General features: G+C 41.8%; 1 protein-coding gene across 1 annotated transcript in view; it reads right to left on the reverse strand.

The window, feature by feature from the left end:
* LOC140486145 (BCLAF1 and THRAP3 family member 3) overlaps nt 1-24,770 on the reverse strand; it is a 55,331-nt gene extending 30,561 nt beyond the window's left edge. The window contains exons 1-4 of the mRNA XM_072584826.1: nt 24,652-24,770; nt 22,429-22,503; nt 1,936-2,646; nt 820-1,563 (exon numbers count right to left, since the gene is read on the reverse strand). Coding sequence (XP_072440927.1) covers nt 820-1,563; nt 1,936-2,646; nt 22,429-22,469 — 1,496 coding nt within the window. The 5' untranslated portion in view covers nt 22,470-22,503; nt 24,652-24,770. The remainder of the gene's footprint in view (nt 1-819; nt 1,564-1,935; nt 2,647-22,428; nt 22,504-24,651) is intronic.
* Nucleotides 24,771-25,682: the final 912 nt, after the last annotated feature.

Below are 25,682 nucleotides of genomic sequence, written 5' to 3' on the forward strand. Positions count from 1 at the left end.
TCCACAAAATCTTCATGTGGGAACTTCTCTTAATATTTTTTCTACCATCATTTCTCGTAAATAACCAGATCAACCAGAACTTCTGTTCCATCTGCAGTCTTTCTTCTTTGCTACTTGATTCTATTAAAGAACAGATTAAATTCCTGGTACTTCAGAATGCAATTGCCTTTGCTTTCTGGCTCGTGATGCAATTCTTCTTTCTGCACTTCTCCTTTCATGAGGAACTGCAGCATTTGTAGAAAGGCTAGGAATCAGCAAGGAAAATGATGATCGAGAATAAAAACAGGATAAACGGTAAACCATAGCATCAGAGGGACGAGTAATTCAGTATTGCTGTAGCTCCAAGTTGAAGGCAGAGCTCCCCAATGCAGGGGATTGCAAACTGGAATTTGGGGTCACAAGTTCTGAGGCATACCACGGAGTTCCAAACTGACTGAACAGTTCCGAGACAACGTTAAATTTTAAATTTTTCCAAACACTGGCTGTGCCCAAAATGTCTGACCCTGAAGACAAACAATCTTATATGCTTTTTGGGACAGAATAAAATCACAATTTTCTAAATGCTGCAGCCACACCTGCACCCGCAAACCTCACACAGCTCCTACAGATCTCACTGAGGAGTCATGCAATTTGAACCATGAAATGGGGTCTTGGGGAGAAAAAAGTATTGGGGTACCTCTGGTCTAAGGGAACCTTAATTGCAAAACTACTTTCTTTAAGAAAACTAGGGTATCACTATCTAAACCTTTTATTATACACTAATAATTGCATGAAATTTCTTTAGCCAGCCTCATATCACCAAAGAATCAAGGACAATACCTGCATTTTTTGACAGTTTTCTTCATATCTATTCTGATGGTTAGAGACTCCGTTGTTCTGTTTCGCTCACTCTTTGTACCATGGCGTGACTTTTCCATATCACTAGATTGATGGCTCGATCGCTTGTGAGTGCTGCCACGGTGCTCTTCAGAAGATCTGGAGCGCTTTCTTAATTCCTTTCCTGCTTCTGAACGGTCTCTGGTTACTGACGGTTGAGATCTTGAGCTTACTTCTTTCTTGCATCCATGCTGCAACCTGCTAGAGGAATGCTCAGAAACGGAATATTTTCCTGACACAGAGTGACGCCCCTCTCTTCTGTTCACATCAGTACCTGATTTCCTACTGCTACTGTGAAAACGACTCACCTCTTTATTACTTGAAGAGCTGCTTGTAAACTCTCTACCTTTGCTTGAATATGCTGGCTCTCTTCCACTGGAAAATATCTTGCGATGTTCAGAAGAAGTATGCATCTCAGGATACCTTGGTGAATGTGCAAACCCACTTTTTACCTGCACAAACTCCTCGCAGTGGCTGCCATCATTATATCGGTCTCTTGGTATCTCTTTAACATGACTGCCTTCTGAATCATCGTATGATGCAGTTGGGTAGCTTTTCCTATTCTGAGGGAACTTCTCCCCTCGCCATTTTAAATCTTTTTCGTGTTCTATCACCTCATGCTTTGCAGACACCCAGGCTCTTCCAGATGTTTCTCTGTACCCTTTGACTTCATCCTCATCAGGATACCTGTTTTGACATAAAGCAGTTTACACTTGCAGTAGAAAGAAGACAGTGAGAATTAGGCTTTGGTAACACTTGAAGCAAGTTTAGGAGCAATGCCTTGAAAGCAGTATTTTGTGGTCACAAGTTTAACCCCTTTATCCTTCTGAAAGCCATTCAGCAGGACACTGAATGAAAATTCAAGTGAGCCTCAGCTTTCAAACATTAATCTGCTCTTTCACAAAATAATTCAGAAGAACATGTTATTTACATAAAATGCTCATGCTTTCAGTTTAGGACAAAGGGCATTCAAGTTTAAAATTTCAACTCAAAATGTGACCATTTTATTCAGTTGAAGGTCTACATCAAAACACACCCTTAATGGTTCTATTCCAATACCTCCTCTGGTAGGGGCTCCTATCCAGAAACTCTTTTGCCCGTCTTCCAGGAGAATGAGAACCTGAACGTCTTTCCTCGCGGAAACTAGGATTTCGAAAGTTTTCCAAGTTATGCCACGATTCTGTACAGCCAGCAGCAGTAGGCAATGACTGGGCACAAGAATCCATTTGTGGATCACCTCCAAAGTTCTTGAGTTTTTCATTATACAATCTTACATGAGTTGGGATTTCCACATTCTGATGGTAGCGTCGCTGGTCAAAGTCATTGTGCCATTGGTCATGGTCATGATGCCGTTCATTGTGAGAACTTTTCCGATGCTCATGCCATTCATTGCTGTCACATGGTCGTTCATCATGATCATGGTATGGATTATCTTCAAGATATCTTGAGGGAGGTGGGTAACTTCGGTTTCCTTCTTTTTCTTGGAGATACAAGTCTCTTCCTGTTGGAGATGTATGCTCTGATCCGATTCTCCTTGGATTTGGGGAAGGATATCCATACTCAAAAACTTTCCGATGAATAGCACCATACTGGGCATCTGCTGACCTCGACTCTACACCTGCTGTTTCAGCCCATTTCTCCCGTTGACTCTTCCACTGAAGAGGTCTTCCTGAACTTTGACCAAATTCTTTTAGCTCCCCACTATACGATTGATACAGCGGTCTCTCAACAGGGTATTCTTGGCTTCTTCCATAGGTTGGCGAGATTGACCTACAATGTATTTGAAGGAAAAGATGGGACAGTTTGGTACAACAGAAGTAAAACAAAACAAACCAGCTCACTCCAGTCACAACTTCATTGCAATAAGGCTCATTCCCAATTCTGGATTATATGTTTAATTTAAATTCTCTTAGCTCCATCACTAAAGCTCCATGAGATAGAGAACCACAAGGTTAAAGCAAGGCTGCAATGTTTTATTGGAAGCAGGATTAAGTGTTCAACAAAATCTACGTAACTGTTATAAAGTACAGTTCTGTCTGGTGCCTAGCCTCTGGAATTCCTACCTCAAGTTCATCACCTCTCTCCTATTTTAGCATACTTTGGAAAACACCCCGCTGCCAAAGCTTGAGGTAATTTGCCATAATACCTCAGTTGTAGCTTGTGTTTGGAAGTACTGCCAAACTTAGGAAGCTTTCCAAATTAGGGACGCTATGTAGATGAGTGTTAAAACTGTGATAAGTTTACATAATTTGTTTCATTTTCATTCCAGGAAAGCAATTGAAATTCCAAATCCAAGTGGTTACCCTACACTTATTTCATGCTATATCGATGCACTATGAGCCAACTCACTGCAAAAAAAAAAGTTAAAATATATTCTCATTTAATTTGTTGCAAAAAAGACTGAGTTAAATATTTCCCTGACCTTTTGGAATTCATGATATACATAAAGAAACATTATTTTTACTCTTTAAGATGTAAAGGCTACAGCCAGTGAGCACACATTCATATCATTAAGCAGCCAGCCCTCTTCAGAAGAAATTGGAAGACCAAGGACAAAATTATAACCAGATAATACTCTACATAAGGTTGATGGCATTGTTTGAGATCAAACACACAGATATAGCCAAGAACATCACTGTCCCATCTTTGGAAAAAATAGAAGAATTTAATCCATTGAATTTAACGATTGAATTTCAAAGATCAAGGATGCACATTGGTCTCTTTGCAACTGCAATAATCTTCATATTTCAGCAGCGATTCATACAATATTGCATTCAAACATGTGTAATAGGAGAGATTATTTCAGCAAAACAAAAAGGTGAAAACAGCTTCATCATCATCCAAACCATACAACAGCTTTTCCTGATTCAAAGATTTTGTTTGGGCTTCCACTTGATGTACTTCATCCATGTTGTAATTATATAAAGTTGAATTTTACAAAAACACACTTCGAGGATATCAACTGTAGAAAAGTCCATAGCTGACAGAGTCCTCTTCGTGATTCACTTACTTGTCCCAATGAGCACTTCACTGGAGCAAGTCAACATTTATTGCCCCTCACCAGTTGTCCTTAGGAGTTGGTGGTGATTCCTGAACTGAAGCATATTTTGTGAAGGAACTCTCACAGTGCACTCAAGGAGTTTAACTCCGTGACATTGAAAAATTGGTAATATACATCCAAATATGGATTGTGTAACTTGGAGGAGACGGGTATTCCGTACACCAGATGTCCTTGTCCTGCTAAGTCAGCTAGGACAGCTAGCAGAGCGAATGAAACCATGGCAAGTTGCAACAGTACATCTTGAATTGTATGAACAGCAGACTCCATATACTGGATGGTAGACGGTTTGGTTGTTTCAGTTACTGGATGAGGCAGTGTTCATAGGAACTGCTTTGTCTGGGATGGTGGTAAGTATTCTGTGTTGTCTGCGACAACCACACACATCCAGACAAGTGGAGAGTGTTTCATTTAGATTCATGACATGTGCCTTTCACGTGATGGAGAGACTTTAAAAAGACAAGGAGTACGGAAGATTCAGCTCCTTACCTCTTCTGGAAGCAATGGCATTTATGCATTTGACAATGAAAATGCCACAGAAAATCATGAGAATGTTTTCGGTTCTCCTATCGTAAATCCCCATTCTGTTACACATCAGCCTCAACCCGAATGCTGTCCACGTTTGGCTGTATGCAGACATGAATGACCTCATCGGGTGATGAATCTGTAATCACCAGCTGTCTGCTTCACTGGTTTTGTGATGGAGGGATGGTCATTAATTGCCTCATTCAAGACTTTAAGACGGTGTCCTGTGGATTCCTGGAACACTGGTGTAGGACAACGATATCTGATTTTCAACAACCTTTTCTCATCCTCATACACAGTTCCAATGGTGTACAGTTGGAACTCTACCATACTTTCCCATCATTAACCCAATACACCTAGATTATAGATATATAGATTACGGTATACCAGCAAAGATAATCTAAGTTAAAACAAAATGTAGATTAAAGGGCCATCCATCCTCAACAGCCCCATTCATTTCCTGTACTGATGTAAACTCATTGGAAGATCGCCAGCTTTTGATGCCTTTGGCCTGGTCCACTGGACAAAGAAATCATGATTCAAACAAGTGTAGCTTGAACTCCACTTTAGCTGGCCCCCATCATCTTTGATTCCCTTACTGATCAAAAATCTGCCTACCTCAACACAATATATTCAATAACTCAGTTTCTACTGCTCGCTCAAGAAGAAAATCCCAAAGACCAACAATCCTCAGAGAGGTGAAAGTCTCCACCATCTCTCTCTCAAATAGGAGATTTAATGTCATGATCTGAAGGTGCCAGTGTTGGGCTGGGGCGTACAAAGTTAAAAATCACAACACCAGATTATAGCCCAACAGGTTTATTTGGAAGCACTAGCTTTCAGAGCGCTGCTCCTTCATCAAGTGATTGTGGAGCAGCACTCAGAAAGCTAGTGCTTCCAAATAAACCTGTTGGACTATAACCTGGTGTTGTGTGATTTTTAACTGAGATTTAATGTGCCCTCTTGTTCTAGCTAGCCCTGCTTCAGGGGAAACATCCTCTCAACAATTACCCTGTCAAACCCCTTTGGAATCTTAATACGTTTTGATTAAATCAACTCTACTCTTTAAAATGAAAGAGAATATAAGCCCAACTTTCCTTATACGACAATATCCAACTGATTGTCTGCTAAAGTGATTTGAATCAAAGTACATTCCTCGTTTTGCAAGGAGATCAAAAACATATAGAGGTACACAAAGTATAGGCTCACCAATGTTCTGTCAGACTGCAGCAACATTTCCTGACATTTATAATCCATACTTTTACCACTCAGTCATTCCATTTGGCTTCCTAACTTCTTCTTGGATCTGCACACGAACATTTTGTATTCATAAACAAGGGCACCAAGATCAACACGTACTGCAGCATTTTGTAGTCCCTTTCATCTTGAATAATTTTCTGTTTTTCTATTTTGCCTGCCAAAATGGACAACCTTAGTTTTCCCACATTATACATAGTGCTTTCACTATACACATATTTCTCCTGTAACGCCATATTTGTGTTCCAGCAAATGCTTGCTTAGTAGAAAATTGCTTAATATAGAGGGGCCTCTAGGAAAAGTGGAGTTAGGGGCAGATCACTCAATTACTCAAAAATCACCTAAAAGTCTATCACAGAGTATAGCACAGCCTGAATAAAAGTATAAATCATATATATCAATGAAACAAAAGTAATTTTAACACAATACATTAAAAAATATTGTTAATGTAGGGACAGAGGATCATCATGGCGCATTAGATAGACTCACTCATTCCTGTTAAGTGAGCTATAATCACATTCTCTCCTTAGACTCAAAATGCTTTATAATAGCTAGCTTCTCTTCAAGTGTTCTTGCCTTTCTTTTGCAATTACCAGCTGCAATTTTATCACCAAGACGCTTCTTGCTAACATTCCTGTCACCATGGCTCTCCAGATTTTAAAAAAAAGGGTAAAATCTAATAGTGTCTCTTCCATGGGAAGCTGTTCAATGTACAGCAAGCTGCTCTGTCAGCAACTCAAATCAGCACATGCGCAGAATGAAGCACACGAAATAATCACAGCTGGAATCACACTATTGTGAACAGAGGTCTCCAAAATACCATTCCTTAATTTCTCCGTGACATAAGGAAATTGCGTCGCCAGAATGCACGTTATCTGCAAATTACCTGTAGTTTTCAGTAATCAACTTCTTCAAACTATATCCCTCAACAGACTCTTTATAACTTGTTTTCTTACCTATTTTTGGATTCTAAGCAAATATGCAGTTGATCATGGAATGACAAATAGTCAAGACCATGTGACATGCAGCTCATCACCACAGCATTCCCAGTGAAAATGATAAAAGTTATCCTGACTCCACTTCCTATCAGCTCCTACCAATTAGGCTCCACTACCTTTAACCCTGCTTCTTCACAATACTGCAGACATTCAGTGATGAGATGCTTCCCCTGATCTGTAATCAATGTTTTTGCTGCCAGTTTTCTCTTTCTCCCCAATTGCATAAAGCAAATTTCATACCAAATAAATTTGCTTTCATTCATTGACAACACTTGTGATTCTGGCCCAATTTGCCCAAATGGTCAAACATTTATTCATTGTACATTTAATCCACACTTTCTTTGCATACATCTACGTTCCTATTCATTTTTATTTCTTCAGTTATTAGTAATTCACCTCATTCACTGTTTGATCAGTTTTAGTTCTTGAAGTGTACAGAAATGTGTGCATAAATGTATGAAGTTCACTCTTACTAGATTCACGCAAGAAAGGGAAGTTTTGAATTTAACCCTGAACATGCTGCTTCATATTCTGAGAACTTGTAGTAAAGACACATCTATTTCTTGCTACCCAAGTAGGGGAATTGCCAGGTTGGGTTGGAGAAGGGGTTCTTCTCCCAAATGTATTTTGCTGCAAATCCCTTTTCAACCTTGGAAATGGGCGAGTATGACTGTTCATCTGTGATGCCATTGCCCTGAGGGTGGTCCAACTGCTCGGGGTGAGGTTGAGAAGAAATTTGAAATGATAATCATGCTAATGGCTTCATTAGTGATAGGAGTAGACAGGTGCTTGTGCAGTAGAAGACTTGACTCCATGACAGTATGATTCCTTCTAGGTGTTATATTGGATTAGATTACCTACAGTGTGGAAACAGGCCCTTCAGCCCAACCAGTCCACACCGATCCAGACCCATTTCCCTCTGACTAATGCACTTAACACTATGGGCAATTTAGCATGGTCAATTCACCTAACCTGCACAACTTTGGATTGTGGGAGGAAACTGGACTCCACACAGACCCGAGGCTGTAATCAAACCTGGGACCCTGGTGCTGTGAGGCAGCAGTGCTAACCACTGAGCCACTGTGCCACCCATGTCACAGGATAGCTGCATGGCATTCTGAAAGGGTGAACAGCCAGAGATTGTGGCCCTTGTCAGGACCGATGACATAAGAAGCAAGAGAAATAAATTCTGCAAACTTTAGGAGATAGATAGAAAATAGAAAGCAGGACTTTGAAGGTAGCAATCCCTTAATTACTTTTGCTGCCAGGCTGCTTCAGATTCCAGAGACATTGCTGGGGAGCATTTCTAGGTCAGGTGGACCCGTACAAGTATCTGAGTATTCTTAGGAACAACACTCATGGGGAGATTTGCCAATGATGTTCAGGGGATTTAAGCTGAATAGGCAGGGTAATGGAACCCTAACAAGTAGTTCTAAGGGAAAAGAAGCGGAGATGATTTCAGAAGTGAAAACATTACAAAGTCGAGTTTGAAAGGGACAGGAAACATACTTTAGATAAGAAAGAAGTGAGTTTAGCAAGGCGAAATGGAATACATTTTAACGACTGAAGAATGCAACAGGAGAGCTGAGAGCATTGATAGGTATATAGGAATAGGATATCATAGCTATGATGGAAACTTAGTGAAAGATGGATAGGATTGCTAGCCCAACGTCCCTGATTTATAGAGTACTGAGACAATCTGTGGCTGGTAGTGTGGCCGAGCGGTCTAAGGCGCAGGATAAAGGCTCCAGTCTCTAAGGAGGCCTGGGTTCAAATCCCACCATTGCCATTTTAGGGGCAGCATGGTGGCTCAGTGGTTAGCACTGCTGCCTCGCAGCACCAGGGTCCCAGGTTCAATTTTGGCCTCGGGTACCTGTCTGTGTGGAGTTTGCACATTCTTCCTGCATCTGCATGGGTTTCCTTCCACAATCCAAAAGATGTGCAGGTCAGGTGAATTGGCCATAGTGTTAGGTGCATTAATTAGTGGATTTGGGTGGGTTATTCTTCAGAGGGTCGGTGTGTACTTGTTGGGCCGAAGGGCCTGTTTCCACACTGTAGGGAATCTAATCTAATCTAAAAAGATAGAGAGGGGATTGAACAGGAGTTTTCAAAACTGATCAAGGAATCAACTACTGAAGTGAGGAGGGATGACATGAGACAGAAGGGACTAGCACTTTAGCAGCATTAAAAATGGATAAATCTGCAAGGCAGATGAGATACATCCAGGGGAGAATATATCAGAGGTCCTGGCAGTAATTTTCAAATCCTCTGGCCACAGCTAAGGTGCCAGTGAATACAGCCTTACTTCAAAGGAGTTGGAGTATGAGTAGGGAGGTCTTACTGCAACTGCACGAGGTGCTGGTGAGACCACATCTGGAGTACTGTGAGCAGTTTTGCTCCCCTTATATAAAGGAATCATATCATCGCCTTGGAGGCAGCTTAGAAAAGGTACACCAGGATGATCCTCAGAATAGAAGGAATGGCGTACTAGTAAAGTTTAAACAGGTTGGGATTCTACAACTGCAGCTTAGAAGAATGAGAAATGATCTCACTGAAACATTGGATTCTTAAGGGTCTTGACAAGGTGAATGCTGAGAAGTTGTTTCCCCTCATGGGAGAGTTTAGGACCAGATGGCATAATCTCAGAATAAAGCAGTGCCAATATAAAACTGAGATGAGGAGGAATTTCTTGCCTCAGAGGGTTTAAAGTCTTTGGAACTTCTTGCCACAGAGAGCTATGGAGGCAGAATCCTGGTATATATTTAAGATATAGATAGATTCTTGATCAATCAGGGAATCAAGGATCACGAAGAAAGGGCAAGAAAGACAATGTAAGGAATGTTGAATCAACCGCAATCGTACTGAATGCAGGAGCAGGCTCATGAGGCCAACTGTTGCTCCTATTTCTTATGATCTGATGGAGAACTGATAACTTGTCCCATTATTAACAAAAATGGAAGTATAGACCATGAAATTAGAGGCCAATCCGTCTAACCTTGATGGTGTGGATATGATTAAAAAGCATTGAGGGGCAGTTGGAAAGAGTATGATTAAATAAATCCATGCTGACTGAAATTAGTGTATGCTTGATTTTTTGAGGAGATAAGCAGGAATGTTGATGAGTGTAGTACATTTAATATAGTCTATATGGACTTTAGCAAAGCTTCTCAGAAGGTCCCATGGCAGAATGGTCAAGGAAGTGCCCATGGGATCCAAGGTAAAGGAGCATGCTGGATCAAAAGCTGGGTGAGAGGCAGGAAGTAGAGGGTGATTGTAGAGGAACATTTCTGTGACTGGAAGTCTGTTTCCAGTGGGGTTCCTCAGGGCTCGGTGTTGGACTTTTGCTATTGTGGTGTACATTAACAATTTGGACTTTAAGGAAGGGGGTAAGATGAAGAAATTGCAGATGACACAAAAAATAGTAGGGCAAAGTCTTAGAGAGAATTGTAAGGGATAGGATTTATGCACATCTGGATAAGAATAATGTGATCAAGGATAGTGAGCATGGTTTTGTGAAGGGCAGGTCGTGCCTCACAAACCTTATTGAATTCTTTGAGAAGGTGACTAAGGAGGTAGATGAGGGGAAAGCGGTAGATGTGGTATATATGGATTTTAGTAAGGCGTTTGATAAGGTCCCCCATGGTAGGCTACTGCAGAAAATACAGAGATATGGCATTGAGGTTGAGTTGGAGGTTTGGATTAGGAGTTGGCTGGCTGGAAGAAGACAGAGGGTAGTAGTTGATGGCAAAGGTTCATCTTGGAGTGCCGTCACTAGCGGTGTTCCACAAGGATCTGTTTTGGGACCATTGCTGTTTGTCATTTTTATAAATGACCTGGAGGAAGGGTTAGAAGGTTGGGTGAGCAAGTTTGCGGATGATACGAAAGTCAGAGGAGTTGTAGACAGTGAGGAAGGATGTGGCAGGTTACAGCGGGATATAGAGAAGCTGCAGAGCTGGGCAGAAAGGTGGCAAATGGAGTTCAATGTAGCTAAGTGTGAGGTGATTCACTTTGGTATGAGTAACAAAAAGATGGGGTACTGGGCTAATGGTTGGATACTTGGTAGTGTGGAAGAGCAGAGGGATCTTGGTGTCCATGTACACAGATCTCTGAAAGTTGCCACCCAGGTAAATAGTGCAGTGAAGAAGGCATATGGCGTACTGGCTTTTATTGGTAGAGGAATTGAGTTCCGGAGTCCTGAGGTCATGCTGCAGTTGTATAAGACTCTGGTGTGGCCGCATCTGGAATATTGTGTGCAGTTTTGGTCGCCATACTATAGGAAGGATGTGGAGGCACTGGAACGGGTGCAGAGGAAGTTTACCAGGATGTTGCCTGGTATGGTAGGAAGATCCTATGAGGAAAGGCTGAGGCACTTGGGGTTGTTTTCATTGGAGAAAAGAAGGTTTAGGGGTGACTTGATAGAGGTGTACAAGATGATTAGGGGGTTAGATAGGGTTGACAGTGAGAACCTTTTTCCACGTATGGAGTCAGCTATTACAAGGGGGCATAGCTTTAAATTAAGGGGGGGTAGATATAGGACTGATGTTAGGGGTAGGTTCTTCACTCAGCGAGTCGTAAGTTCATGGAATGCCCTGCCAGTACCAGTGGTGGACGCTCCCTCTTTATGGGTATTTAAGCGGGCATTGGATAGGTATATGGAGGATAGTGGGTTAGTGTAGGTTAGGTGGGCTTTGATCGGCGCAACATCGAGGGCCGAAGGGCCTGTACTGCGCTGTATTCTTCTATGTTCTATGGTCTGGTGGGCAAAGCACTGGAAGTCAACCCAGAAAAGTGTGATGTAATGCACTTCAGGTGGGCCAGCAAACCAGGTAATTACATTATGAATGGTAGGACACTGCAAAGTTTTGAAGCTCAGAGGGACTTTGGTGTGCTTATCCACACATCCCTGAAGGTAGGAAGCAGGTAAATAAGATGATTAAGAAAACATATGAAATTCTAGACTTTATTAACTGAAGCATAGGTAGTTATGCTGGGACTGTATAAAGCACTTCGGCCACATTATATGAAGGATGCGACTGCATGAGAAGGGGTGTAGAGAAAATTAACAGGATGCTGCCTGGGCTGGAGGACCTGCGATATGAGGAAAAATTGGACAGACTGGGGTTGTTTTCCTTGGAGCAGTGCCGATTGAGAGGGGACATAGTATAAGCAAATAAGCTAAGAGGGGCAAAGAAAGGGTGGAAAGGGAGGAACTTTTTCCTTTAGTACTGGTAACAATAACAAAGAAGCACAGATTTAAGTTAAAAGGTAGAAGATTAAGAGTAGAGTTGAAGAAAATTTTATTTCAACCAGAAGGTGGTGACACAGTCTTGAACTCAACTCCTGAAAGGATGTTTGAGTCAGAAACTCCTGTTAAGATTTAAAGCAATATTTAGACATTCACTTCCTCTGGTGTAGCTCTAGGACAACAGACAAAAAGCAGGAAAATGGGATTACTGACAATGGATTGAATGGCTGTAACAGTACACTGAACATTACATACTTATCATCAATATAGTTTGAGCATGATGCACCTTCTGACTCACCACACACTCGTAGAGATTTATAACACTGCGTAAAAACTCTAAAAGTCAGTGCATTTGCATCATGCAATCCAAACAATGTCATATGCTGCATAATGTAAAATCTCCAATGAAGACAAAGATTGTCAGCATGGGGAAACCGTGGGAGATAAACAGTAGCATATATAGGGCAACAGGAGTCATGTGTGACAGACACTTGAAAATATACGAATGATCGCTACAAACTACTGACATGGAACTTCTACTATGAAAACCCAAAAATCCATTGCATAAAATGACTCCAGTTTACAAATCTGAGGGAAACCACGGGGAGTAGATATTAATTAGAAATAAACAATTGAATGTGGAATTAATTTCAAATGAAGGTTATACCAATCAGAGTATACCAATAAATCAAGCATTTCAGCAGCTTACCAACATTTCCTCTTTCTCACTCAACTGCAAGACATTTCATTCTCAAACAAACTTAACGCAAAGGCATATTTCCTCGTCTCACTCCTCACTCAATGTTAATCTGGAATTGAAATACAGAACTGGTAGAGGGAAAAAGGAGTTTATTTGTCCCACTGTGTCTGCAATACCTCCCTTAACATTTTAACAATACTTAGCTCCTTCTTTTTCCCAATAATTCTGCACATTATTTGTATACCAACCAACCTGGGATCAGTCAATAACAATGATTTTATGAGGGGAAACCATCTTTCCGCACTAACCCCTCGAAAAACTTAGTTCGAAAATGGCCATAACATAGGAACAGAAAAGCAACTCAAGAGTCGGGCCTGCCCCTCCATTCAGTAAGATCACAGAAGATCAAAAACTTCAATATCTTTTCCCAACCCTCTGTCCACATAATGTGGAATGTCAGTAGTAATCAGAAATCTATCAATCTCTACCTTAAAACACATTCAAACACTAAGCTTCCATAATGTTCTGTGGCACAGAATTCCAAAGGTTCACAACCCTGAGTTTAAAAAAAATTCCTCCAAGTGGCATTCCCGTATATTTTTTAATTGTGCAGTGTAGCTCTAGATTGTTCAAGGTCAAATTAGCTGGATATCCGGTTTATGATGCAGTGATGCCAACACCATACAACAGCCAAGGTTACCATGAAGGACTCTACTTATGAATCTCTCCCTTCACATGATGACCCTTGGTATAAACCATCACTCGCCCTCTCTCTCTATGGGCCAGCAGGACTATGGCAACTGTCCCTTTTAGACTCCCTAGCAGGGGAAACGTCTTACCTGAACCCAACCTGCCTATTCCATTAAGAATTTTGGAAGCTTCAATTAGATCGCTCGGTTCTTTGAAACTCTACAGAGTTTTCCCGAACTGTCCCAAAAGGACAATATCCAGGAGACAATATTGTGAATCTTTATTGCACTTCATCTATGGTAATAATACATGTCCTGACCTTGGAGACTAAAACTACATACAGTACTCCAGGTGTAGTCTAACCAAACTCCTTTACAACTGAAGCAAGACTTCTCTACACCTGCACTCAAATTCTCTTGTGCTAAAAACATTTATAACTTGTTGCACCTGCATGTCAAGTCTTTAGTGACTTATCAGCAAGGACATCTAGATCCCTTTATACATTTCCACTTTTCAATCATTTACCATTTTAAAAATACTCCAAACATACTCCCAAAAATGGGAACCTCACATTTTTCCATATTATATTCAATAAATGCCGAAATCCTGAAGCCACTTTACAGCTGCCTCTCTACATTCAAAGTCTTTGTACAAAGCTTTGTATCACCCATACATTTGGCAATATTACATTTGAAGCCATAACCCAAATTATTGATAAATACAGAAGAACCTTGATTACCCGGCATTCGATTATCCGAATTTCGGATTGTCCAGACAAGATTGCAAGGTCCTGATGCTTGGCTGCATTGTGTTATCTGGCATTCGATTATCCGAACAAAATACACCTCACCCACGTCGTTCAGATAATTGAGGTTCCTCTGTATTGTGAACAGCTAAGGCACAACTACTGATCCTTGTGTCCATCAGCTTTACTTTTACCAATTTTGAAGGTAATATCTTCAAAATTACTTCACCAAGTTTGTCAAATATGAGATCCCATTTGCAAGTCCATGCAGACTATGTCCAACTGAGAAAGTGCGTAAGGTACGAGTAGGTAGGGAAAGAGTTAAGTTTAGGGTTGCTTGACAGAGTCTCAGCTAGCATGACTTTGACCAGATAAGAACTTGCAGTAAACAATGAGGTGCTAGAGGCAAGGTTAGTGGTTTAACAAGGTAAAGTACATCCATTGCATAATGCCAGTGAACAAGGTGAGGAACATCCATCGTGTGATGCCAGATGACAATCTTTACTGTTGATGCTCAGTGACTGTAACGTCACCCAATCAATGTACATTGGGCCTTATCTGGATGCTGCTCCCTGCAATTCCTCAAGAACCTGCTGTTTGAGAGAAGACCGAGAACTCATGTCTGTGTGCACGTGGGCGATCGTTCTCTGTCCCTCCAGGGTCCAGAATAAAGGTACGTCTCTGAGTGTTTGCTTCAACTGATGCTGGGATAGGGAAACAGAATGACAATATGGGTGAGCCAGATAGGAATCCAAAGAAATAGTTATGATTGGACGGTGTCAGCAATCGCCTGGAACACTGGTATCTCAAGACGACAGGCCCACAAGGCAAGATGTTAAACCATGGTCCTTCTCGGTATTCCTGTGTGTCAGAAACTGTCCCCTCATTCAATTGCTTTCTATTCTATGGACTCCTCAAATTGTAATGAGTTCAGTTGATAGTCACAGTTTTGTAAATGTGCTGACCAACAGGGGTTCAAATCCCTAACATTCTGACAAACAAGTTTGAATCCCCTGGGTTTCAACAGGGGTTTGAGTCCCCTGGGTTTCAGTTGGTGTTGGAGTCCCTTGGGTCTCAACGGGGTCTTGAACCCCCTGGGCTTCAATTGGGGTTAGTGCCCCCAGACACATTACTAAGAAAAGGGGTTCAAGCCCCCGTGAGGAGGAGTAAAAGTCCCCAAAGTAAAAGGGGGTTAAAGTTCCCTAGTGGCAAAATTTGAGGCTCCAAAAAGTACAGATAAACAAAATTGGGTAAGTCTTAACGTTATCGCCTTTATTCCCCACATCTCCCCTTAGAAGTACTTTTGGGACAACAGAGGGTTAGATAGGGTAGACAGTGAAAGTCTTTTTCCTAGGATGGTGACATCAGCTTGTAGGTGGGGGCATAACTACAAATTGAGGGGTGATAGATTTAAGACAGATGCCAGAGGCAGGTTCTTTACTCAGAGAGTGGTAAGGGCGTGAAATGCCCTACCTGCTAATGTAGTTAACTCAGCCACATTAGGAGAATTAAACAATCCTTAGATAAGCACATGGATGATGATGGGATAGCTTAAGGGGAATGAGTTGAGAATAGCTCACATGTCGGCACAACATTGAGGGCCGAAGGGCCTGTTCTGCACTATGTTCTAACATGGTGTCACTGGGGAAAGGGGGAGAAAGTGGAGCCAGTCCGCTTGGGTCTTGACAGTAAAGTGTTGTCTGGGTTTTTGTGCTGTGAACTCGACTCCGCGAGTCTTTGTTCAGGGGAAGGGAAAGAGAGTGGCTTAGACTATGGCACCATGTGGTCCGCTGCAAGTGGTTTCCCTTGTTATAAGTGTAATTTCAGCGAGATGATGCAAAGAAATTACGAGAAACGCTGAAATTAAAGTTGTATTAATACTTGGGTTGAAAAAAGACGTTTCAATGTAAATTGTACCATGCTGAGTATGTTTGATATTAAATACTTTGGTTTGTAAAATACTGGTTCAGAAAATCCTTTCATGTAACAGTTCTGCCTTATTTGAATCAGGACCTCAATTCAATTCAATGTCTTTTGCGGACTATGTAATAGGGCAGATTTTGTTTAACCATCTTTGTGTGTTTCAAGACATCCAGCACTTCCTCCTCTGAAATTTGGACATTTTGCAAAGTGTCACCCTACAGTGTATATCTTCCATATCCTTTTCCACAGCAAATACTGATGCAAAATACTCGTTTAGTATCTCCCCCATTTTCTGCGGCTCCACACAAAAGGCCACCTTGCTGATCTTTGAGGGGCCCTAATCTCTCCATAGTTACCCTTTTGTCCTTAATGTATTTCTAAAAACCCTTTGGATTCTCCTTAATTCTATTTGCCAAAGCTATCTCATGTCCCCTTTTTGCCCTCCCGATTTCCCTCTGATGTATACTCCTACTGCCTTTATACTCTTCTAAGGATTCACTCGATCTATCCTGTCTATACCTTACATATGCTTCCTTTTTCTTAACCAAACCCTCAACTTCTTTAGTCATCCAGCATTCCCTATACCTACCAGCCTTTCCTTTCACCCTAACAGGAATATACTTTCTCTGGATTCTCATTATCTCATTTCTGAAGGATTCCCATTTTCCAGCCTTTACCTGTGAACATCTGCCCCCAGTCAGCTTTCAAAAGTTCTTGCCTAATATTGTCAAAATTGACCTTTCTCCAATTTAGAACTTCAACTTTTAGATCTGGTCTATCCTTTTCCATCACTATTTTAAATCTAATAGAATTATGGTCGCTGGCCCCAAAGTGCTCCCCCACTGACACCTCAGTCACCTGCCCTGCCTTATTTCCCAAGAGTAGGTCAAGTTTTGCACCTTCTGTAATAGGTACATCTACATACTGAATCAGAAACTTTTCTTGCACACACTTAACAAATTCCTCTCCATCTAAGCCCTTAATACTGTGGCAGTGCCAGTCTATGTTTGGAAAGTTAAAATCCCCTACCACCCTATTATTCTTACAGATAGCTGAGATCTCCTTACAAATTTGTTTCTCAATTTCCCTCTGACTGTTAGGACCAATAAGGTGATCGTCCCTTTCTTATTTCTCAGTTCCACCCAAATAACTTCCCTGGATGTATTTCCAGGAATATCCTCCCTCAGCACAGCCGTAATGCTATCCCTTATCAAAAACGCCACTCGCCCTCCTCTCTCGCCTCCCTTTCTATCCTTCATGTAGCATTTGCATCCTGGGACATTAAGCTGCCAGTCCTGCCTATCCCTGAGCCATGTTTCTGTAATTGCTATGATATCCCAGTCCCATCTCCTAACCATGCCCTGAGTTCATCTGCCTTCCCTGTTAGGCCCCTTGCATTGAAATAAATGCAGTTTAATTTATTAGTCCTACCTTGTCCCTGCCTACCCTGACTGTTTGATTCACTTCTGTTCTCAACCATATCAGTCTCAGATTGATCTCTTTCCTCACTATCTCCCTGGGATCCTCCCCCCACTTTATTAGTTTAAATCCTGCCCCCCCCCAAAATTCAGAAGTTATAACAGCCAGTATGGATGTATGTATGCCAAAGAGTGGAGCCAAGAGTGCTGAACTTTCTAGTAAGACATCTACAAAACAACAAGTTTACAGAATTCATGCACTTGCTCTGAAGTTTAGTTTATAGTTTCTTTTGAATTAGTATGGAAGCAATACCAGCTGAAGAAAAGCATCTAATGAACCTATAGAAATTTGCCAGAAAGAGTAAAAAGTCTTGGTTTGGAGATAGTGGTGAATCTCACTAGAGTCTTAATTGGCAAGGAGACTACTGAAAAGAAAGAATTAACAGCATTTGAATTCCTTCTTGTTGTCAAGCTTTTTGTTGACTACTACAGTCATATTTGTCTTATTTAATAAACATTTCACTTTGTGTTAAATATACTGGCAAATTCTTCTGCAGTAACAATCCAAGTTAATTATTTATATGCTGAGCTCAAATGTAATATTTCTGATTTTGATGACAGAAAACTAGGTGGCATGTGACTTTTGAGGAGGAATGGATTAAAGGAAAGTTATTGAAAGAGAATTAGAGTGAATGAATAAAGAAATATTGCTATCGTTATATATAGCCTTGGTGACATGCAGCTGGGAAAGATATACCTGACATAGAGGGAGTGAAGAAAGCTGCATCAGATTGACTCCTAGTTTGGCTGGTTGCCTATGAGAAATTGAGTAGAGTCATAGAGATGTACAGCATGGAAACAGACCCTTCGGTCCAACTGGTCCATGCTAACCAGATATCTTTAGAGTACAAAGGATGGGAGATGGTCTTATTGAAACAGACCAAATTTTATAGGTGAAGGATGTTCCTTTGTGGGAGTCAGAGGATTTGATAGCCAAGGCTCACAACACAATATATAAGATCAAGATGAAGAGGGCAATGAGTCCTCGAAATGGTCCACCGCAAAGGCCTGTTGGTGGCTGAGAATAGTCAAGACACAGATTGTTAGATTTTTAACATTAATAACAGCAAGGGATATAGCGATAATGTGGAAAAATGATGTTGATGTAGAAACTCAGTTCACAGATGGGCAGGACTGGCAGCTTAATGTTTCAGGATACAAATGCTACAGGAAGGATAGAAAGGGAGGCAAAAGAGGAGGGGGAGTGGCGTTTTTGATAAGGGATAGCATTATAGCTGTGCTGAGGGAGGATATTCCTGGAAATACATCCAGGGAAGTTATTTGGGTGGAACTGAGAAATAAGAAAGGGATGTTCACCTTATTAGGATTATATTATAGACCCTCTAATAGCCAGAGAGAAATTGAGAAACAAACTTGTAAGGAGATCTCAGCTATCAGTAACAATAATAGGGTGGTTGTGGTAGGGGACTTTAACTTTCCAAACACAGACTGGGACTGCCATAGTGTTAAGGGTTTAGATGGAGAGGAATTTGTTAAGTGTGTACAAAACAGTTTTCTGATTCAGTATATGGATGTAACTACTAGAGAAGGTGCAAAACTTGACCTACTCATGGGAAATAAGGCAGGGCAGGTGACAGAGGCATCAGTGGGGGAGTACTTTGGGGCCAGCGACCATAATTCTATTAGATTTAAAATAGTGATGGAAAAGGATAGACCAGATCTAAAAGTTGAAGTTCTAAATTGGAGAAAAGCCAATTTTGACGGTATTAGGCAAGAACTTTCAAAAGCTGATTGGGGGCAGATGTTGGCAGGTAAAGGGACGGCTGGAAAATGGGAATCCTTCAGAAATGAGATAACAAGAATCCAGAGAAAGTATATTCCTGTTCAGGTGAAAGGAAATGCTGGATGACTAAAGAAATTGAGGGTTTAGTTTAAAGAAAGGAAACATATGTCAGGTATAGACAGGATAGATCAAGTGAATCCTTCGAAGAGTATAAAGGCAGTAGGAATACACTTAAGAGGGAAATCAGGAGGGCAAAAAGGGGACATAAGATAGCTTTGGCAAACAGAATTAAGGAGAATCCAAAGGGTTTTTACAAATACATTAAGGACAAAAGGGAAACTAGGGACAGAATAGAGCCCCTCAAAGATTCCTGAAGAGGTGCTCATGCCCGAAACATCGATTCTCCTGCTCCTCGGATGCTGCCTGACTGCTGCGCTTTTCCAGCAACACATTTCCAGTTTTCACCCTTCAAAGATCAGCAAGGCAGCCTTTGTGTGGAGCCACAGAAAATGGGGGAGATACTAAACGAGTATTTTGCATCAGTATTTACTGCGGAAAAGGATATGGAAGACACAGAATGTAGGAAAATAGATGGTGACTTCTTGCAAAATGTCCATATTACAGAGGAAGACATGCTGGATGTCTTGAAACACAAAAGGTGGATAAATCCCAAGGACCTGGTCAGGTGTATCCTAGAATTCTGTGGGAAGCTAGAGAAGTGATTGCTGGGCCTCTTGCTGAGATATTTGCATCATCGATAGTCACAGGTGAGGTGCGAGAAGACTGGAGGTTTGCTAATGTGATGCCACTGTTTAAGAAGGGTGGTAAGGCAAGCCAGTAACTATAGACCAGTCAGCCTGACGTCAGTGGTGGGCAAGTTGTTAGTGGGGGGATCCTGAGGGACAGAATGTACATGTACTTGGAAAGGTAAGGACTGATTTGGGATAGTCAACATGGCTTTGTGTATGGGAAAACATGTCTCACAAACTTGATTGAGCTTTTTGAAGAAGTGACAAAGAAGATCGGTGAGGGCAGAGCAGTAGATGTGATCTATATGGACTTCAGTAAGGTGTTCAATGAGGTTCCCCAGGAGAGACTGGTTAGCAAGGTTAGATCTCACAGAGCACAGGGAGAACTAGCCATGTGGATACAGAACTGGCTCAAAGGTAGAAGACAGAGGGTTGTTTTTCAGACTAGACGCCTGTGACCAGTGGAGTGCCACAAGGATCGGTCCTCTTTTTGTCATTTATACAAATGATTTGGATGTGAGCATAAGAGGTACAGTTAGTAAGTTTGCAGATGGCACCAAAATTGGAGGTGTGGTGGACAGCAAAGAAGATTACAACAGAATCTTGATCAGATGGGCTAATGGGCTGAAAAGTGCCAGATGGAGTTTAATTCAGATAAATGCAAGGTGCTGCATTTTGGAAAAGCAAATCTTAGCAGGAATTATACACTTAATGGTAAGGACCTAGGGAGTGTTGCTGAACAAAGAGACCTTGGGAGTGCAGATTCATAGCTCCTTGAAAGTAGAGTCGCAGGTCGATAGGATAGTGAAGAAGGCGTTTGGTATGGTTTTCTTTATTGATCAGAGTATTGAGTACAGGAGTTGGGAGGTCATGGTGCGGCTGTACAAGACATTGGTTAGACCACTGTTGGAATATTGTGTGCAATTCCTATTGGAAAGATGTTGTGAAACTTGAAAGGGTTCAGAAAAGATTTACAAGGATGTTGCCACGGTTGGAGATTTGAGCTATAGGGTGAGGCTGAACAGGCTGAGGCTGTTTTCTCTGGAGCATCGGAGGCTGAGGGGTGACCTTATAGAGATTTACAAAATAATGAGGGGCATAGATAGGACAAATAGACAAAGTCTTTTCCCTGGGGTTAGGGAGTCCAGAACTTGAGGGCATAGGTTTAAGGAGGGCGGGGAACGATATCAAAAGAGACCTATGGGGCAACTTTTTCACACAGAGGATGGTATGCGTATGGCTTGTGCTGCCAGAGGAAGTGGAGGAGGCTAGTACAATTGCAACATTTAAAAGGTATTTGGATGGTATATGAATAGGAAGGGTTTGGAGGGATATGGGCCGGGTGCTTGCAGGTGGGACTACATTGGGATGGGAATCTAGTTGGCATGGAAGGATTGGACCGAAGGGTCTGTTTCCACGCTGTACATCTCTATGACTCTATGTCCTAATTAAATGGCAAAGCAGGCTCGATGAGCTGAGTAGCCCACTCCTGATCCTATTTCCGAAGTACATAACTGTTTTTCCATGCATTCCAATGTCTTACCATCACATACATACTTGCACTTTTCCTTCTCAACTTAAGTTTTTCATTAGCTTATTCCTTTTTAACTCCCCCTTGCTGTTTGCCACACTCTCTCCTCTTTGCATCATCAGCAAACTGGAAATACAAATCCAAAGCATCTCCACAGATTGAGAAATGTTGGCATAGCCGTGAACATGAGATACACCAGCTGATTCATGTAACTTGCTTCCTCACCATTAATCACTTTTCTTTTCAATTGCAATATTTCCCTAACATGGTTCGATTTTTGCCACAACCCTGAGTGGCAGGTGATCTGTCCATATTGTTTTTCAAAAGTTTCTATAAGATGAATGTATCTCTAAGGCTGGTTTACTTGCCAGTTACCTGAACTATTCTGAATCAAAGGTGAATGAGAAGTAGAAATACTCAGAGCTAATGTTATTCAAGAGCCTCTTTTGGTAAGCTCACTATTGTTTACACATCCTCAAAATATCTGATCAACTTATCTTAGCAAACCACCCAATCACAGGCATGTGAAAATTCCATTGTTCCAATACCAAACAAGGCTGAATCATTGCAACCCCTTCCATAAAAACAAAGATTTAATCTAATTTGGAATTAATTCCAAATTGCCTCCTACCAGATACTAGTTCCAAAGTAATCTCTAACACAAGATAAAAAAAATCCTCTTTATGCAATTCTGACATCAGTTTTTTGACTCTAATCAAATTTCCATGGGCAATATCTCACAGGATTGCTTTCGATGTCCAAAGAAATCTATCAGTTTAGTTTTCTGGATCTATTCTCATTAGGCCATTGCATCAAAGGATGATCAAGTAATCAGCTTCATCAGTGCTCTTGTAGGATTAGAACTTACTCATAGAATAACAACATTTTCAAAAGGCAGGATTCACTTACCTGTGCTTCCACCGTGGGGATCGTGATCTTGAGCGAACCATTGTACCAAGGAATTAGCTACCCCTTCAGCTGTGCCTATAATGAACGTACAAATACATCAGAACATTTTGCTTCACAGAATAATATGGACACACAGATTAGCAATATGAAGACAAGGACTGGAAGTCCTGCAATGTGAAACTATAAGAACACATAGTTCCTTTATGTTATGTTTTTGTTCTGGCTAGTTATCATCTACACAGCGCAGTGATGGGAAAATGCAGTAGAATGAATAACATTCAGAACTCTTACAAAAGCAAAATTACAAGATGTTGGAAATCAAAAGCAAGAAAATCTCAACAGGATAGGCAGCGTCTGCTGAAGGAAGAGAGCTAACATTTCAGGTCACATCAGAACTGGAGAGAGATAAAAGCTTAAGAGCTTTAAGACAGTAGAACTGTTGGAAATACATATCTATATTTAGGGACTATGTGAAAAGCTGGAAGACAACCAACTGTTTAAACACTTGCTGAATTAAACAGGCTTTAACCAAGGTTTGCAGGGAACCTATGTGGTTTCTTCCAAATTCAGCTAACAGTTTGATGTAGGCTATGCTCCAACTGCTGACTGCATAAAGTCACTTTCCAAAAAGCTCTTAGGGAGCTAAAAGATGGGAATTGTTGTCCTTATTTACCAAAAAACCGGGGTTCTGAAACAGACCATAGAGTCCCTAGGCTCAGTTAAATGAGAAAGTCTTTCTGGATTTGGTTTCGTATTCATTAAAGTAGGGAGTCATATGGAAGAAAACCTCCAAAAACTGTTGTAAGGCCACTTGCTTCCTTCTCTTTTTTCTACGAAGTGGTTGAGAACCTGATGAAGTTTCCACCTCTCAGTATTTTGTTTACTTTGTAATTCCTGAAAAAGTTGGACCGAGATCACTATCCGAAGAGTTGGATCCAGCTTGATTTCCACCTAAACCGAAGTCTTGTTTGTGAAAACATTCCATAAATCTATAGCTGTCGATAATTCACTCGTCAACAAGATGTGAGGTGCACTTCGTTGAATCTCATCTTTTGTTTGTCAGACTAACGGGTACTTTGCTTTGCTCATTTTTAAATATAATTTAGAGCCATAGAGACGTATAGCATAGAACTCAGTCCAACTCATCCACGCCAACCAGATATCCTAAATTAATCAAGTCTCATTTGCCTACTGTCCCTCTGTATCCTTCCTGATCTACCCATCTAGATGCCTTCCATACCATGCACCACCCTCTGCATGAAAACCTGCTCCTTAGGTCCCTTTTTAAATCTTTTTCCTTTCACCTTAAACCTATTCCCCTGAGTTTTGGACTCTTGCTACCCTGGGGAAAAGACCTTGTCTGCAGCTGACCTATGCCCCTCATGATTTTATAAACCTCTGTAGGGTCAGCCCTCAGCCTCGGACGCTCTGGGAAAACAGCCTTACCCTATTCAGCCTCCCCTTATAGCTCAAACCCCCTAACCCTGGCAAGCCTTTCCTAAACCCTTTCAAGTATCATAACATGCTGATGGAGGGCTCTTGCCCGAAACGTCGATTCTCCTGCTGCTTAGATGCTGCCTGACCCGCCGTGCTTTTCCAGCACCACACTCTCTCGACTGATCTCATCAGTCCTCACTTTCTCCTGTGAGCAGGGATCCGCAGAGTCTGTGCGTCTTTCCTGTCCTCTGAGGGTGCCTGATCCGACATTAAAAGGCGGTATAATTTTAATCCCGCACCATACTTGGGAATTAACCAGCCTTTTGCTTTTTTAAAAAAAAATAAAGAAATGAGTTATATTTGAGTTTTTTGAAGGGGGCTGGTGAAAGTATTATTTTGTGAGCAAAAAGAAATGGAAAACGCTTGGTCATTTGGGGATTAACATGAATATTTTGTGCAGCGTTGTGATTTTGAGGAGGAGTTGGGATTCCTCCCATTCCAGCTGGGGGGATGCAAAAGGTCAGTGACTGGTTTGGAAAGCCGGGAGATTGAGTAAGGAAAGGTTCAAGGACGCCATATCCCAAACAGACCCTAGCGGAGAAACCATTTGAACAACACTTTCAAAATTAAAGAGAGACAATCCACCGCCTGCCAACTGCAGAGTGGGCGCCCGGAGGTGCCCGGATGTAGCGGTTGAGCGGCCTCTCGGGCTGCTCGCTCCCTCGGGCGGGCTCAGGGTGAAGCTCCGTCTCTTAACAGCACCGCGAGGAGAAAGCCCAGACTGACCGTGTGAACGTTCCCAGCTCCGCGACGCCGCTGCCTCCCCTCCGCGATCGGCGATCGTTAGCCCCCAGTCGCTCACTCCCTCGACCGGAAACTGATCCGGCTAAGTGCTGACCTCTGACCCTCCTCTTCCCCCCCCCCCCGCGCACCGACAACTTCCGCGCTGTCGTTCTACGCGCCCCCTCCCCAATCCGGAGCCAGCTCCGTACGCATGCGCTGTCCGGCAACCATGCGCATCGTTGCCAGCCTTGGCTACTCTCGTTAGCGACGTTCAGTGGTTGTGGCTATTCGCTTGCGCATCAAGGGAAATATATCCGTCATGTCTCACTCAAGGCAGCTGGTGCCAACTTGTTTTGTTGTCTGCATCAGGTTGCAGAGAAAGCATATAGGAGCTTTTGACATTGCAAAGGAAAAGCGAGAATCGAAAAAGCGTAGACGTGGAGAGGTTGATATTTCCCTTGAGTTCAGGTTCAGAATTACAGACTTAAAATCTATAGTGTTGCACATTATTACACTGCTGGAAAAAGAGTTAACATCTCCACAGCTGCTGCTCGACCTGCTGAGTTTCTCCAGCAATTTGTTTTTGTTAGTTCAGATCTCCAATTTCCACAGTTTTATATTATTACCTTGCTGTTCTGTACTTTGGCCACACGTCTGAAGCAATAAAATAGCAGAAAGGTCGGGAAACATTCACTTCTGTTCAGTTTTATTTAGCTACACACAAAAGGGGGCCGAAAGCAAGGTTTAGAGAGGTTGGATATGTTTCATCCCTTTATCTAAAAGCTTGTACATAGTGTTCCAATGGATGATTGCCACCAGAGAGCAGTGTGATACAGGATAGAACTGCATGATGCAGAGGAACAAAAAGATTGTTTCACACCCTGTGTTGTGGTTCCTACCAGAATGTAGGAGTTGGCACACTTAGCTGAATTTCTACTCCACCATTGCAACTCAATCCTTTCAATTTTTAATTCACGCTCCAGCCTCTCTGAAGCAATTTTAAGCATCTTCAGGTAATCTGACCTCAGGATGAA

Source organism: Chiloscyllium punctatum, chromosome 15 (assembly GCF_047496795.1).
Source record: "Chiloscyllium punctatum isolate Juve2018m chromosome 15, sChiPun1.3, whole genome shotgun sequence".
In the NCBI taxonomy this organism is placed as follows: Eukaryota; Metazoa; Chordata; class Chondrichthyes; order Orectolobiformes; family Hemiscylliidae; genus Chiloscyllium; species Chiloscyllium punctatum.